Raw genomic sequence first — 18,497 nt, forward strand, 5'->3', positions numbered from 1 at the left:
ATGAATTTTAACTCTATTCAATAGAGGATTAGATGATGAAGATCAGAAAGAAATAGTACCTACATGAACAACTATATATAAAATACACGCCAGAAATTTCCCACATCATTTTTCTAATTTCATCTTTTCTAGTTCTATGAGAATGAAAACAGTTTTATAATGGAAAAAAATGAACTTTGATTTAACCATTGAGCTACCGAAGCTTTACCACATGATACATCATTTGACAAAAGCTGAAATTATTTATTTTACAATAAATGGTTATAAATACTAGTTTCTATTTCTAATACTAAATTTCTCATTCACTACCTAACAAACCTAACCGTCTGTTCACATATGAAACTAAAGTTAGTTCAAATGATAATATTTAACAGACAATAAAAATTCAAATCGAGCTATTGCTATTAATACCATTATTTTTGTTTATCGTTTTCAGTTTATTTGAACAAATTTACTTCGAAACTGGTATTGCCAGGTGGAACTATAAATATCTTTTGTTGCTCATAGCGCCAACTATTAGTGAACAGGTACAGTTTGATTTAAAAGTACTGTAACATTCTGTATCATAAAAAAACTTAATAATAAATTCACACGATATGTTTTTTATCAAAAGCGAGAATATATGCGAAATTGCGAATCATTAAAAGGTAGTCCACATTCCATCTAAACTTTTAAACTGAGTTGAATAAAATGTGGTAAATCGACACATTCAAATAATAGAAAAATTTCAACGATAACGAATCACATCACAGCATGCAAAAATGTCAGATTGATCTAAAACAAGAACTTTTCGTGTAGTTCCAAAAGATATCAATTAACAGTTGACTAACCAAATTTAACTCTTTCTTTTGATCAATTATTATTTTCTATTATTCAATTTTCCCCACAAAAATTCGAAAAGTACGTACACCATTTTTTAAGATGAAACCAAATAAACTCATTTCAAGTCTTCGTGGAGTTTCTCGCTAGTCAATCAACCTCCAGAGGTATAATTTATATACAACATTTACCTGATCTCCAGGATGTTTCTTGATGCGTAGCTACCCATGATGGCCGGTCGTATTTTACAAGCGTTTCGCGACAGCGGTATTCAGTAACGAAAACGTCAACTACGGCCCTAAAGGGAAACTCACGAGTGTGTCACTGTCGTCCCTTGTTTCTACTAAATTACCAAGAACTGTACTGGGTGGCTAAATAAGAATGCAAAGCGCTAGAACTTCGAATTTGTTACAGTGAAAAGTTTTATTACCAAAGTAGAAGAAGAATTTTGTGTTTTTCCATACTGAACAAATTCTTACAAACTTTAGGATAAACGTTAAACCTTCAAACCTATTGAATTAGTGCGAATTCCGATTGTAACAGAAAATCGAATGCAATATCATGATTGTTTCTATAAAAATTATATTTGAATAGTTTTGTGAGAACCTTATTTCGATATCTTAATTCTAGCTAACATTATAAACAAAACAATTCATCATCAAAGCTGCTATTGAATCGGATTCTTCTCTACTCTCTAAATTTTTTAACCAACAAAAGCTGAACCAATGTATTCTCGTTAATTGTTTTTTCAATATTATAAAAAATCTACCTCACAGACATTAGCTATCATGATGTCAAGAATGATTGGTAGAATTTCGATCAGGTATCAAATATTTTATGACTCTTTCTCATCCGAGTAACAACTTATCGATTACTTTAAAAAAATCATCACTATCGAATTCAATTTAGAACATCCAAATGCGTTAAAACGCTTTTCTCTTTTCGAACAGATTTTCCAAATGGGTTTGCCGTGAATTTTCAATGATTCCTTGGAAAGCTACGATATTGCCAAAAAATTTATTCATGTTGTAAAGTTTTGATCGAGTCGTAAAAAACATCACAAAACATAATTTTATGAAACAATAAATTCCATTATCACTTTCTTAATAATTTTCACGTTTTTTAAAATAGAATTAAGCGTTTTTAGGTTATAGATTTTCTCACATCGTGCTTTCACGTCATATACTAGGGTTGTCTGGAAAGTTTCTGACAAATAATCCTCATAATCATTTTTATTATTCATGATAGCCTTCCACTTTTAAGTCTATACACTTATTCCAACGGAGCACTAACCTCTTTAAATTTTCAAAAATATAGTTGCCGTCTCCTCAAAAAGCATTTACGTATGCGATATCGTCCTCGTTTGATAAAAATCTCTTTTCAGCGAGTTAAACTTCGATGCAAAGTATCAGGAGAAAGTTTTTGGTAGTCAGATCTGGTGACCGTGATAGATGGTGAACCAATTCGAGATACAATTTGTGAATTTTATCCATAATGATAGGGAAGGTATGTTCTCCTGATGGAAAAGCACTTTTTTTCAAATGCTATCAGTTTTTTGCAATTTTTTATTCTACTTTTACGGTTATGCAGCAAAATGACTTATTTAATTTTGAACTCGTCTTTTAAGGTATCACTAAAAGTGTCCGTATTTCTAATGAGCAAAAATTAGAATTACCAGTTTTTACTTTCCAGTTTACAGCCTAAAGCACCAAATCATTTTTTATGAAAAAAATGAAGAATACCAAGAAGTGAACATTTTAAAAAGGGAAGACCTCATATTTGAATATATACAGGAAGCGAGAATTGCAGAAAACAAACTGCGAAATTTACGACCATGACTTCCATATATCATTTATTATCCTTTTTTCTTTGGGTTAATTTCTATGGATACAGTGCATGATGTTGAAATTTTGGAATAAGTCTCTGTTTAGTAAAATGAACAATAAGCTTGGTTGGTTGATTTCCTATTATTTCTTCTATTTATTCTGTTATTCTTTTTCGATACACAATGCGATGAATACCCCAAAAACGGTTGTGTCATTACTTTTCCCGTCGATGAAATCGTCTTTGCATTGGAGCAGGCTCGCCAATTGCAATCCACTGTCTTGTTTGATTTTTCGTTTCAGGAGTGTTATGGCGGATCCAGGTTACCACTACAGATGCAAAATTCGACTCATTTGACTTAAACTAGGACTAGGAAATGCTCATTCGAATTCGCTTTTGGTATAAATGAGCAAACGTGACACTCAACGCGCGGAGAGCTTACGAATGCATAATCATCTAGTCAGTATATGCAATATGTCGTTTCTTCTTTCTCTTCAGGATCTATTTCGTGAACTGATACAGCCACGTTTGCCCAAAATTTTAGAGTCGTAAATGATTAAGCAGAATTTCCGTATACAGTGTCTAACTCTTCTTTATTTGCGTAGCTGTATTGCCTTTCAAAAACAAATATTCAATGACTTTAATCATTATCTAACAAAAACGAACTGTCTAAAATGGCTTCTAGTGAAAATCCCTCAACGAATTCACAAATAGAAACTTCAAGACAACCATTGTAATCCAGATTTGCTTTTGTTCATAACCGGTATGAAGACCCATGAAATGACATAGTTATAATATTGTCTTCATCATTTTATCCACTGACATCTTCGACCAGATGTTTTAGAAAAAAGTGTTGAAATTTTTGAAAAGAACCTAACGTAAACATTGTTAATATATTGCGAACGATTTTTTGTCTTGTGATGTGAGGATCACTAAGAGTGGGAGAGCGAGAGATTCGTTTTTTGGCAGGATAAGGGAAATTTATTATAAGAGGAAGGTTTGTTGGAGTTGGCCCTGATATAGGAGTTGCTCTTCTGCAGGGATGATGATCGGTATAAAGCACCGTCTTATATACAAATCGTCGTTATAATCAAGAGGTGGATAATAACACGCTCAATGCAGTTTAACTGTGCCAAATAAAGTAGGAATTTCCGAAACCGTTGTTTCTTATCTTCAGTCTCTGAAGACGATAACTTGCAGCGTGTTAGTATGTGCCAAATTGTTTTAACATGATAATAATAAATATTATCATTTCTATGTGTAAGTGATGAAATCTTAAAACCAGATGTGTCATTTCAAATAACAAAAAATTTGTCTCATTCGATTTCGCTACTTTTATTAGTAGTATAGCTATTTCAGTATTGCTATGTTTAAAAATAATTATTAAATATCTATCGTTCCAAAAGTAATTAAATAATCTATAGAAGAAAATGGCAATAGCTGTAAAAAGTAGATAACAACAAAACAAACCGGAAATAGAACCTTCAAATCAGACGCTTGTAGGATTAATAGTATACAAGAATTATATATCACTTCGTTTTGATTGCCTTCTGCGCTCTGTTCTCATTAAAAATTTTCAAGAGTTGAGAAAATTAATCAGATTCCTTCCCTGGGAAAATAAAGAAATACGCTATGAGATAATCTTTGCTCTCTCTGAGGTTTAAATTAACTCTTAATTGTGATGTATATCAAATTAAGACATTTCCCTAATTGCCCCAAAATCTGGAAATTGCTGATAGTTTAGTTCTCGCTGTAATTTCTATGCAAACTTCCACTAATAATGCTCTATAATAGCCTAACTTAGTGTCATAATAAACTCTAGGTGATTACTAAGAAGAAAACTTCTTATTGATTCAATTACGAATGGGCCACATAGTGGTTAACAGAGTTGGTAAGCTGCTGTAGCTCGGTAACGTTTCGTCTATATCAAACTTTGGTGGTATAAATTGAAAATAAGTTATAGAAACGAATCTGTTGGTAGTGTCGTAATATTTTTCTAAATCATTGTACATTCGGTATGAGCCAACCAACTTTTATGAAGAGAAATAGTTCGAGCTCTTCCAACATTTTGAGACAATATTTATTATAGAACAGAAAAATGTTCAGTTAGTAGAGTATGTATAAGATAACACGTTTATTTCACTTCGTATTTGAGAGATATCGTAAAAATAAGAAACTAATTTGGTAATTATTTAGTTTAGATTGCATACGCCCGATTTCCTGGAAATTTTAGTATGTATACAGTTTTGAGCACGGTAATTATTCCTTCACATACTTTTTCGAGGTTGGAAATTTACATGGATTATCGTCAGTATTTTGGGGAATTTCTATTTAAAATACATTACTCATATTCAAATAGAATTGAAGCATTTATTGAAGGAAGGTCACGAATGTATCCAATGGAAATAATGATTATTTTTACGTGTAAATAAATGATTATTGTTAGAAATTGATTTGTGTCATTACATTAGTCGTAACAAATTATATTTAATGTTGGTGAGGATTGGGGTGGGAAGAAGGGTTGTTAGAAGATAGTCTAAATTTTCAACAGACCCCCCCCCCCGCCTCTAATCCTCTCCAATATCAAATATTTGCAAAATATCAACTATTCAAGATAGTGTACATTTTCCAATGTTGAAACCATAAAAAATATGTGAAGGAATGTTTTCCGCGCCCTATATATATATATATATATATATATATATATATATATATATATATATATATATATTCTTTTTCGGCATAAAAAACTGTATAACATACTAAAATTTCAAGGAAATCGGGCGTATGCAACCTAAACTACCACTAATTTTATTAACACTTCAAATAAGGGTAGAGTAATCAAGAAAAGATATCATTATATTTTTAAAAGCATGGGGTGGTTGATGTCAAACTTTTATTTTCTTATAGGCTGATATGAGGGAGTCATAATAAAAATAAATAAAGTAATACCCCATGCTATTTTACAATAAATTGTTTTTTATTTAATATCATTTATTGAAGTTTGAAAAATATATTCTAAATTCTAATTTGTTCTGCTATTTAAGCATGTTTTCAAAATATCATCTATTGTTGTTAAACTACCTTCTTTAATAAGTGGTTCTAAAGCTCCTTTTCTAAGAAACCTCGTTTTCTTCGATCCTGGTAGTTAGTACACTAGCACTAGAACTAGAAATTGGATATAAAAAGTCGCTAATTGTGGTGTTCCTAATCAGGATCATAGCACGAATTTATAAAATGATTGTATTTTCGTCTGTCCTTAATACGAGCGCTGCTACTTAGTTTCGAGATATGGCAACATTGATGTTAAGTTTCACCTAAGAACGTGTTATTATACGAGTGCTATTAGAGTTGTTTACAGATACTTGAAACATTCATTTTTGTCAAAAAATAAAATTAAATCGCGAACTTTTCCGTGCGAAGACTTTCTTTAAATTTCGACATGGATTGAATCAACAGCAGCGTGCCGATCAACTTGATTCGACCTTTGGTGATTAAGTACCGTGTTTCGCTAGTTTTCTGAATCCAATCGTAGTCATACTTTGTTACATAATGAATTTTAATGAAGGTTTCCAAAATCCTGTAATAAGGCTTTGTTAATTCGGTTTACACAATCAAATCTGGATTTATTTACTCCTCTATAATTTTGGCGCAAGAATAATGAGACTCTCAGAATATACTATTAATGTACTCTATTAACTCTATATAAGCTTATTATCATCCTGTGTCAAGTTTCCAAAAGCTGTGCGAATCCCCAAATCCAAAAACTACTTTGCCACTTTTCTTTTTTATAATTATCTTCAAATGTTTTTTTGTCACATCAAAAGTGTTCATGTAAATGGATTTACAAATAACCGCAATATTAACCTCTCCGTCCGGAAGAGTGTAGTGGATGGTAGATTATCGATCATTGTTGTTGAAACTGTCTTCATATTTGTCACGTCAGTCAACTGTATTAAGCCCATGATATATATTCTTCGAACGTCAGGTCTGCACTCGTAGTATTTTTCAAAAAGTCCGTCTATAAGCTTAAGCCGTTCGAATTTAAATTTTTATATAACCTGTAAGAAAAAAAACGTATTTAGTGTTTGTACAGGAAATAAGTCTTATATACCATACGAGCAAAAGACGCTGAACGCTTGGACAATAAAAAACAAATGTGCAATTAAGAGCAATGGTTATAAACATATTTATCACTAAAGACAACTAGGGCTTATCGTTCATTACAATTTTTTCTGATGAGTCGTCTGTAGATACTTGAAACCAGAACCAAAAATATATTTATACGTTAGTCGTGGTATTGTTTATGCACTATTAAATATATCAAAAACAATAACTTGCTTCTAGGTTAGGTTTTCTTTATTCACCTACAGAATATCTATTTCTCTGTTCATATAACTATTCCGCATTCTTCTGTTGTCTTTGTTTATCACGCATTCTTCCTAAGCGCTTCTTCTTCTTCCGTCTTGTATGGTAGGTTTGAAACCTGTTATTTTTTCAGTTTCAGCCTCCTGTATCCAGATTGTCACACCATCTCTTTCTCGGTCGACAAATACTTCTTCTGCCTATTGGCGATTTATCCCTTGCAATACGCACTAGTCTTTCGCTTGTCATTCTGCTAATGTGACTATTTCATTATTGTTTTCGTTTTAGTACCCAGTCAATTACATTTTCTACCTTTCACGTATTTCTTATGTTTTCACTTCTTTCTCTCTCTGAACGTGTTTTCCCTGCTATTTTCCTGAGTACTTTCATTTCCGTTGTCTCTAGTAGTCTTTTTGTCTTAGTTGCCTTGTTTGCGAGGTTATTAAATCTGTTTTACAGCCATAAAACGATATATTTGGATAGTGCACGGAATGCATGAAGTCACGCACTACACAGCAATGCGCGCTACGTTCTATGACACTTATTTAAGTTTAAATAGTACAATAATATACACTTAGGCAAATACAGGAATGAATATGAAATAGCCACGCCCTTAATTGCGCGTTACTAGATGATGGTAGTAGGGATTAGTACGGCCCCTCAAGCAGATATATTTGACTTCTATTGTCAGTTCTATTGTGTCTGTTAGATATTGGAGAGCACTGCGTGGGTACCTACTTTCATTGTTTTTACTGGATATCGAGATAGAAAATAAATTTTATTCTGGGTGACAGAATTTAGTACTTTGGTTATTTACCATACTAATTCACCATTTGAACTTCGTGCCTCTCGTACGTTTCTCAATATTTACTTCTGTATTTGCCAAACTGTTCCTGTTTATAGTGCTTTTCTGAGATAAAAACAACCAAATATTCATAAGAACGTGGTAAAAGTATTCTAGTGGCCAATAACTCTTGGGCACCTTTTTGATAGTTTCGTGTAGATATTCCAGTCTCTTCCTCCCGTACTCAAGTGAACAAATGCATTTCCAATCTGTAAGTACACCATTTAAATACACCAAGTTAGATGTGACGTCTGTAGACACAAATTTTAATGATTTTTGTTCCTCCTAGGCCCCATAATATATGTCCCGCTTTAAAACCGTTTTACATTCTTTTAGTTATTTGCTTCTGATTTCAATATATTCTATGATGTTAGAATTGGTTTACTTAAATTTTTTTAGACCGATTCTTAACCACAACTTTTTGTTCTAACCACTCAAACACGTTAAGGAAATAACGAAATTGAAGAAAGATCAAAAAAATACTACCAAAATCACTAAAAACACATCAAAAACCAATCAGCATCAAACACCCAAGGGCCATCTAGTGACACGGGATTTTTGCCAATAGAATATAGTTGATGGTACAGAAAACCTCTTTCTACAAGTGTCTCATTTTGTAGAAAATTGGCCTTTTCATACTTTTTTCCTCAATTCATGAATTGAATAACCAAATTTAAATTGTCATTTTATATGAAATTCTTCGTAACAAACTATGAATACAGTTAACTATTAGCCAAAATACGTCGCATTTTGATTACTCATATTTCGTGATTGGTATTGAAGTTCTGATTATTGATAATGAATGCTCCTTATTTATTTTATTTGTATTCAGAGTTAAAACTGATGATTGATTATGAATAATTATGTCCAACAACCATCCGTAACCCATCATGAAAGTAAATATTTTAATTTCCCCAATCCACACAATTTGAAAACTCCTTCAAGGCGAATTATATTGCTTTCCAATATATACTACTAAATATAGATTAGACTTGGCAATCAACGGTAATCACCTCAAGAAAATCCGGTAATACCGGAGCCGGATTGTCTTGTCATGGTTCATGCAAACACAATGCCGTTATTAATCATAAAATGTCGATAAAAGCATCTTCAACGTCACTGAAGTTGAGTTTATGCCAAGCTCGATTTTCATTGATGTCTCCAACAGACATCAAAGACGGTGTAAAAGTGTAAATGCCTAAAGATTACCTTTCATAGCATACATGTTAATTAGAATTTTTAATAAAAACTCAATTAAAAAAAGACCAGACGATATATCGCCATGCCTATGCACACTTTTTCACACATAAAATTACGTGTGTTCATAAAATAATTAACTGGTTGATATTTCCGTTTTTGTCAGAAAAATGTTGGTTGGAATTTTTATCGAGTAATTGAATTCGCAAACGATTTGGTATTACTATCGAAATGAAACATATAGATAAATACTAAAGATAAAACCAGTTAGGGATAAGATATAAGAAGTTAACAAAAAATATGGATTAAAAATTTGAAAGAAGCACATGAGAAGAAAAAATGAAATGAGAAGAAATGAAATAATTAATTATATATCATAACCCTCAATTAAACCTCACGGTAATCTGGCTATTAATGATAATAACTTATTAATGTATTTATTGAATAAAATGCAATGTGTATATTTTCAGGTTTATTAAAATTTTGGATATCATTGGAAATTTGTCGATAAATCCAAAAAGATAACGAGAAATATATAACAGGGTAATCTTACGACAAAAACATTTGCTTATATAGTAACGTGGCAAATAAGCCATCTGCAAAAGTGGAGTATTATTTGCTTTTGACATATCAAAATGTAATTAAATATTGCCAGAAATAAATTAATAAAGAACATATCAATGACTCGAATAAATAATCATATTGATCACTGATAATGCGAATGAAAAAAATATGTGCCCTGCTAGATATAGGTCATGCTATATAGGTATAATAAATAACATTTTGACAATGCTATACGTGTCTAGTGTTTAAAGTAGATTATGTTGCAATATTTTAAAATAATTTTGTCCTATTTTTTTATGTCCGCTTTTAATAATAGCCCATGAACCGTTAACACTGAAATTCCTGTTATAGCAGAATCCAAAAATTTTTATTTAAATAAATTGAACATTATAATTATAAGAATTAATTAAGCTCGGTATACATGGATTCCTATTGCCGAAACAATGTAAAAAAACTTTTACCGTCATCGCGGATATGTATTCAACAGTAGAAGTAGAATAATTTCTTCAACTTTTGAAGGTACTGCTGTGCCTTTATACCACAATGGTTTCCAACTTATTTTCTTGATTCAGTTGACATACACTTTCAGTTGGTTCAAATAAAATAAAAATTGGCTCAGTGGTATTTTGCTACATTGCATTTATAAATATGGTGCGTAAAACTTTTTGTGACAGAGTTTTCCAGCAAGGGGAAATATTTCTAGAATTGAAATTTATTAGACCTTTGTAAAACTCTTCTTTGTCACTGAGGTTTGCTAAAAATTTCAAGAATAATTCAAATCTTGCACTATCAACATTATTTTTGTCTATATTATACATTTCGTTGATAAATCTTTGCATAAGATCTGTTTTCTCTTTGTCATTGATGTCTACCGGATCCGTCAAATGTTCAAACATATTTTGGTATTCTTCGTTCTGCATTAAAATGTTGAATGGTTTGATTTTTCCTTTGCGAACAAAAGAGCTCAACAAAATGGTGGACCTAATTCTCGTGCAAGATCTGCAATTTAACTCTATAATTAATTTTGTTACCTAATTTATTTGTTATCCATATTTTTTGGTTTTCGAATTTGTGAATATTTCCGAGACAAATGATTAACACGTCAATATCTATAGATTTAATGAGAATTTTTTGGTGAGATGAACATTTTATCAAGTGGAAGAAAATTCTCGTATCAGCCTCTTCATGATAACATGAATAATCCTGGTTTAATGTCCGCGAGGCAGCTCTATAGATATTAGTGTAAACGTAGCATTGGTCTTCAACTGACAAAAATTTTTTTATCATTGAGAGTGGAGCTGAATTTAGGGTTACTTAAACTTCTATTGAAATCAGTTGGTCTACTCTGTATAGGTCCTGCGATTTCAAATGGTATGTTATTTTCATTTGGTGCTAATAATATAAATAAATGCAACACTTTTTTTCCAAAATAGAAAACGAAATGACAAAACCTTCGACACTTGAAGGTGAAACAGACTGAAGGGACAGAATAGCTTCTACCTTCTAAAATGCCCAAAGACAACCTTATCTGAACTATTTCAGCTCTTGCGTTCACCTCTAAAACAGTACTCTGTTCTGAACTATGTAAAAAAACATTAAACAACAAGAGTAATTTTACAAGAAACATAATTATTATTGATTTAATATCAGATAAGATATCAGATCATAATAATTATGTAACAACGGTAATTCGACAAAAAGGATTTACTCCAAAATAAATGTATTGAACATCGTACATTTTAGAGTAGATGCACTTAAAGATGGTATGCGGGATTTTTTCGGCAGTTTCAGAGCGCGCATACCGAGATATTTTTAAAAATTTATTCCCATACTTATGTTCTATTTATTAAAATAAAAAAAAATTGATTCCGCTAGGACGGGACTTTCAGTGTTACCGACCCCTCGCCTAAGTTCTAAGACTATTATTCTCTCTATTTCAATACAAAAAGAGGTATAAAGTACATATTTAAACACAATAGGGAAAATAACCCAAGCGATAACAAAATTCACATGCTTTTTAAAGCGTTTCATTTCATTCATCAACAAAATATGTATCGCTCTTTTCGCATTAACTCTACTAAATATTACTCTCTTGAGTAAATATATTCGTGAAAGAATATCTAATATATTTTCATAGCGGTGGTGACCCATCAAATTACGTGGAAATGGCTGAAGATAAACGACAAGCTGTGAACCGTCATGATATGCTTGTAAGAAAATCCTTTTTAAGATTACCATATAAACTGCAGATATCCTGCCGATCTATCGCACCATGTCACCGAATTATGGCTGTATTACAGGAACACGTCGTCTACATAGAAATTATTCATGGGTCTCTGTAAAAAGATAAGGATATGTTCGGTATAGAAATATTTCTACCGGTCGGTTTAAAAGTGGAAATATTACATAAATAATAACGGGATACAATCATGTATTCATGTATTCGTTAATAAATAAATGAGGACGTGTTGGGAAAACGCTTGAACACATCCATTTATATTTTTAAATTCTAGCTTAAAAATTATACATTAGCCAATACGAACTTTCTCATTTCAAATTTACCTTGTCTATATTATTCATTTTTTAGATTCTTCAGAACATTCTAGACATAATTGAATGAATTTTCTATACCTATCATAACGTGTTTCGGAAATAATAAGTGTTATAAGATTTATAACCATTACCATTACAAAAATTAAATTCACATATTTGCTATATTACACTCAATAAAATAAAAATTAAATGCAATGCAATGTTAGTTAACAATGTGATCCAATTCTAAGATAGATCAAAGAATAAGAATCTTCACTGGATGAGTAACACAATATCCTGAATAAATTAATGTTTGTATCCTGATCTATCAAACCCCCAAGTTGCGGCGAATATAATATGATTTCAATAAGGTGGAGCGTTGTTAGGCAGGTGCGTATCGATAGATTGGCCTGCACGTTCTTCTGATCTGACGCCATTAGACTTCTTTTTGTAGGGATAAGTCAAAAGTATTGTATAAAAACTGAACCCAGCAACTAAGAAGACATTTCTATACTAGCAGACATTCGCGGCAAGCATTTTGAACATTATTTAGAAGTAATAAGTATTATTTTTTTTTCTTCATGATATACAGATAGATCTTAACGTCTACGGTGTGTTAAGCAATATTGGAATCATACAAAGATTTTATAACAAGGTATTGAGGGGTATAGATAACGGCCATCGATTTATAAGACGTAGCGACCACCACAGGGACCTAGAATTGGAGAGATCAACAAACGAAACAAGATATTTTGCAAAAAAGCATGAATAAGGATTCGCAATCACGAAAAAGTCGAAGGAAACTAACTACTGTAAGAATGTGGAACAGTAAGAAGACTCAAAAAAGCTGTTTTTTGACTTTTATAGTAGTGAAAAAGCAGAGGACAGTGCTTGATTTGTAGTATAATAGACAGAATGAAATTGATGAAACTCTAGTAGGTCAAACTCGGTGGAACAACTCAGTATTTAAGAATGTAATAGAAAAAAAGAGGCTAAAGAAAAATGGTTAGGAGAAAAATATCAAGAGATAGAAGAGGAGGAACGGAAACATGGCAGCTTTAACATACATAAAAGAGTCAAAGAATTTACCTATACTAGCAGGAAAGGAAGGTTGGAAAGGTAGTAGACGTAAACGAACTCATTATAGACAAGGAAGAGCAGTTGGAGATATGGGAAACCTACATCAAAAATTTGTTAACTATTGATTGTCATGCAATAAACATTCTTGATCTGAATGGACCCGAGATAATTAAAAGTGAGGTAATAAAGGCCCTAGAACAAACAAAGGATGGAGAAGCAACAGGATGCGATGAAATACCGGTTGAATTTTTGAAAGTTATCAATGAGTACAATCTGAATATCGTGTTAAACCTGTTTAATAAGATCTATGATACTATACAAAATCCATCCGACTGGTTGAAATCTACATTTATAACTCCTCAAAAAAGCAAACTCCAAAAAGTGCAACGAATATCGCTTGATAAGCTTAATGAGCCACACCCTGAAGGTATTCTTGAGAATTTTTCATGCCAGAATAAGAACAAAATTAGAAGAGCGTATAGGTCATACACAGTTTGGATTTAGATTTGGTTATGGGACACGGGAGCCCCTCTTTGCGATGTAGGTCTTGATTAAAAAATGTCATAATGGATTATGAGCAAACATTTGACACTATCAACCACGACAAACTTATAGAACTATTATATCGTTCAGGGCTCGACACCAAGGATATTCAGATTATAAAAAATCTATTGGAATCAAACTACACATAGCTAATATGGAGACATGAAAATTCAGGACATAGGCATTGCTAGGGGAGTTAGGCAGAGTTGCATTCTATCGCCATTGCTGTTCAACTTGTACTCAAAGTAAATATTTATAGAGGCACTGGAAGAATGTGGTAAGGACATCAAAATTAACGGTGTACCAATCAACAATCTCCGCTATACGGATGATACTGTCTTATTGGCAGATAACGTCGAAGATCTTCGAATAATTCTCAATAGAGTAACTACAATAGGCGACAAATCTGGTCTTAACAGAAAGAAAACAAAATTTATGGTGATTAGTAATAGAAAAATACAAAATGTAAATCTGTGTATAGAAACGAATTCCATTGAGAGAAAACATCGCTTCAAATACTTGGGATATACAATAAATTATGAATGGAACTCTGATTTTGAGATTAAGATTAGAATTGAAATGGCAAGATCCACATTCATAAAAATGAGAAAGCTCTTGAGCAACCCCAACCTGAGCATTGGTACCCGATGGCGAACCACGAAATGTTACGTACTCTCCAAGCTGCTTTACGGTGTGGAAGGATGGACACTAAAAGTCGCAACAATGCAAAAATTAAAAGACGGAAAATTAGACATTTTCAAATGTGACTGTACATACGCATTTTAAGAATAACCAGGACTGATAGAATAATCACTATGGAGGTACTGAGACGAATGGCCAAATATTTAGAATTGCTTGTAGCTATTAAGAAAAGAAAAGCGTCCTACCGATGCCATATATTTTGGAATTAAAAATACGGCTCGCTACAACTTATCGTGGAAGGCAAGCTAACAAGTAGGAGAGGGTTAGGTAAATAAAACTTACCCCAAATAGCAGAAGCTTCGAATATAATTCATGCGGCACAAAATACAGAAGTCTATCAAATGATGGTCGCCAACCTTCGGTAGAAGTCGGCACTGAAAGAAGAATAGAAAAATATTGCTTTTTAATTTTTTATCTAGATTAGTTGTAGTAAAAAATATGCTTATGGATTTATGTCGATTTCTGAACTTCTTTGTCTGATTTTATGATTCCAGTGATCATTTCTATTTTTTTTATCGTGTATCTTCACTGGTAGCTTTTGTAAATCTATGGATATTATTATTACAGTCGAACTCCAATAATTCGAACTGCAAGGGACCGTAGCAAAAGTTCGAATTATCGAGGTGTTCGAATTATCGGAGTTGTGCACATTTACATACATATATGTATGCATTTCGATGCATCTTTCCATTTTTTAAATAAATAAATATGTTATGGGTATATAACATGTTTATTTATTTATTTATTTATTTAAAATAATAATTTGTATACGTTCGAAGAATTTTTGGTCCTAAAAAGGACCGATTATTTATCTTAAAATAAAAAAAAATACATATATTTATTTTTTTGTAAAGAAATCAGCTATGCTAGATTGCTTCATGCTGACGATTTTTTCCTTTGAAGCAAATCGAGTGATTCGACAAAATATCGTCGTCTTACCTCTAATCTGAAGATTCGAATTTTTCAATTTTTTTCAACACTAACAGTTCGAATTTTTTAATACCTTTGTACATACATAATTTATACAAGAAAAATTCGAATTTTTCAATTATTCGAACATCAAAAATTCGAACTTTTCAATTATTTAAACGCCAAAAATTCGAATTTTTCGGTAATTAACACAGAAAATACGAATTTTTTTGATAATTCGAACTTCAAAAGTTCGAATTATCGAGGTTTTTTTACATGTGTTAGTAATAGGAATGTCAAGGGACCGACGCAAAAGTTCGAATTAACGAGGAATTCGAATTATCGGTGTTCGAATTATCGGAGTTCGACTGTATTATATTACAGATCGGCAAAACGGTCCTAAAGTATATAATGTTTATTTTTGTTGTAGGAAAAATTCAACAACATTAGAAAAATTTCATGCTCAAATATCGGAAGACGAATTATATTCTGAGGATAGTCCTTATGTAGATAAACTTCTTCGCGAAATGGCTAGTGAAACCATAACACATGTTGGTAAGCTAATTTTTGTTATCGTTTATATTTATTTTGCAATTGTTTAGAATCAGTTTTCATAATTCTATAACAAATATTGTATAAAAATAAAACTTGTTGCCAAGATGTTATATTAGTAGGGGAAATAACAAAAGGCTTAAAATACGATACATTAGAAAGAGAACTACAATTATAAATCTCATTTGTTTTCTTTTGTAGTACCATCTATTAGTGAATTTTTAAAGTATGATTTAAAAATTCTAAAATGTCCTATTTCATATAAAATTTTAGTTAATCAATTGACGCGATATTATTTAATATTACACAATTTTTTACTGAACCATCTAATTTAATCAAGAGTGGAATAGAATAGACATTCCTACCTTATAGTCCTAGTCCACATCTTCAAAAACGTGAAAAATTTTACTTTTATGCCATTACTTGATGTAAAAACGGCAATAACTAAGTTTAAAAATTTATTATAAACAAAATAATAAACTTTTTTAAACTGTTATCACGTGATCTTCTTAAGTAAATGTATAAGAAAGGGTTCACGAAGAAAAAAAAATGTATAGATCAATTATTTAAAGTTTTAGACCGTCATCTATGTAATTGGAGAAAGCAAAAAAATTTGAAAGTTAACAATTGCATAACCTTTTGAAAAATGACGATAAAAGTGTAATTCCAACGGGACCTTATTGTTTGAAATGATTAGAAGACAGCATAATTTTTTAAGATTTTCAAATGTTTATTTAACGCATAAAAAAAATTATTTATTGCGGTGTGCTCTCTCCAGCGGCGATGCGTTCATGCCGTAACGGGTGTGCGGAGCCCTATTTTCAACGTTAGATTAAAATTATTGATAATGGAGGTTCTGGGCACCAGAAATATTTTATTGGAAACTTCCTTCTATTTACGAATCTTTTTTTTAAATTTCTTACAACAATTAAAATTTTTGCGTGCTGTAAAATCCTCAAAACACCTTTTTCTAATTGTTATTCTGGATCGAATAAGCTATCGCTCATATTTTTAGGAGCTTTATCACTATAATTAACGTTTTTGAAGATATTGACTAGACTATTAATAGTCAAGCGACATACAAACTAATATAGTAAGAGGACTGAAGAAATATATATGTTATATGGTTAAATCCTTCTGATTACTCCATATTTGAAGCACTAATGATGTGTCACGCGTGGAATATTCCTCTTAAAAAAGAAGATATAGAAGTGTAAGAATTGACAAATGTGTGTATTGTGTATATTAGAATTTATTTAAAATCTACTGACTACCGACAAATATCGATTCGGTATACAGATTCTGTATACCGAATGTATAATTCAATTCGTAAACGTAAGCCGTTCGTTTTTTCAGTGAAATATTTACGAGTATGCAGTTTCGACAATCTGCTCCGTCTCGTCAGTGTTTGAATTACCGGACATTAAAAGTTTCGCAATGCCTGGTTTGTCTCTTTTATGGATGTAGAATATTTATATTTTACCGTAAAATTGCATTAACCTTTTAATGTATATTAACAAGGTATTCTGCAGATTATCTAGGTGAGTTAAAGTGAAAAAGATTGATTCAATTCTTACATCAACTAGATAATCTGCAGAATACTTTCGTAGACCCAAGATCATGCATACGATAAATTCTAAACAGGTTCTTGTTTGAATAAAACATTTTAATTATTTGTAGGTAATTTAGGTTATAGAGACTTATAAACTAAGAAATGATAGAATGTTACAAATCAAATCAATTAGAGAAAAACAATATAAACAATCTGAAGTTGACAGGCAATAGAACTTCAAAATTCCACCATATTACTTATTAGTGAAATCTAAATATTGGTGACATTTTGAATTACACGAAGAATATTTTTAGTCATGACTGACTTATTGACTGTTTTGTCGTGGTTTGACGTAAGGAAATTTTGACATCAGGAACATCATATTTTCTTAATAAACTCCAAATTGAGATCTTGAATAGAATTGCTTCGAAATTCCACTTTAAGTGCCCAGATTGTAAAGTCCATCATCAGATCTTTCAAGAACTGCGGAGATCAGTTTTTGATCTATCAACTACAGGTATTTTTATTTTGACTGTAATTCCTTCTTCGGCTATTGGATGATTAGCATCAGAAACGGATTTCGTGTTCTTGGCTTTTTTTGCAAACCTTTCTTGATATTCTCACGTTGTGTTTTTTTATAATATCAATGCTTGAGTTCTAACGCCGCGTAAGTCCAAATAATGCCTTTTTGATTTTTAATGTCATTCGATAGAAAATCAAAAAATGCATTTCTAAACAACTGGTAGAAAAACTTGAAACCCATCTATGTTTATAAATTAAATAAAAGCTATATGAACCCAGAAAACGATATTGTTTATACAAATTTTACATAATTGTCGAACCCTTCTTCTTCACCACAAATTGCATGAACAAACATCACAATCAATGCAGGTATGAACACCTATTTACTCTTTGGAGCAAACAACACACAGAACTAATTCGATAACCTTTATTATATATTCGAGTTATATTAGAATTAATACACTCTTCAGTTAGTTTTTGATTTTTTGAAGG

At 31.6% G+C, this 18,497-nt stretch overlaps 1 protein-coding gene across 2 annotated transcripts in view; it reads left to right on the plus strand.

Annotated features, from left to right (window-relative positions):
• The window catches only part of LOC130901438 (extracellular serine/threonine protein CG31145), a 210,419-nt gene that overhangs the window by 104,754 nt on the left and 87,168 nt on the right, over nt 1–18,497 (plus strand). For both annotated transcript variants that reach the window (XM_057812842.1, XM_057812841.1), the window contains one exon: nt 15,810–15,934. In XM_057812842.1, coding sequence (XP_057668825.1) covers nt 15,810–15,934 — 125 coding nt within the window. The remainder of the gene's footprint in view (nt 1–15,809; nt 15,935–18,497) is intronic.

This window comes from Diorhabda carinulata, chromosome X, assembly GCF_026250575.1.
Source record: "Diorhabda carinulata isolate Delta chromosome X, icDioCari1.1, whole genome shotgun sequence".
Taxonomy (NCBI): Eukaryota; Metazoa; Arthropoda; class Insecta; order Coleoptera; family Chrysomelidae; genus Diorhabda; species Diorhabda carinulata.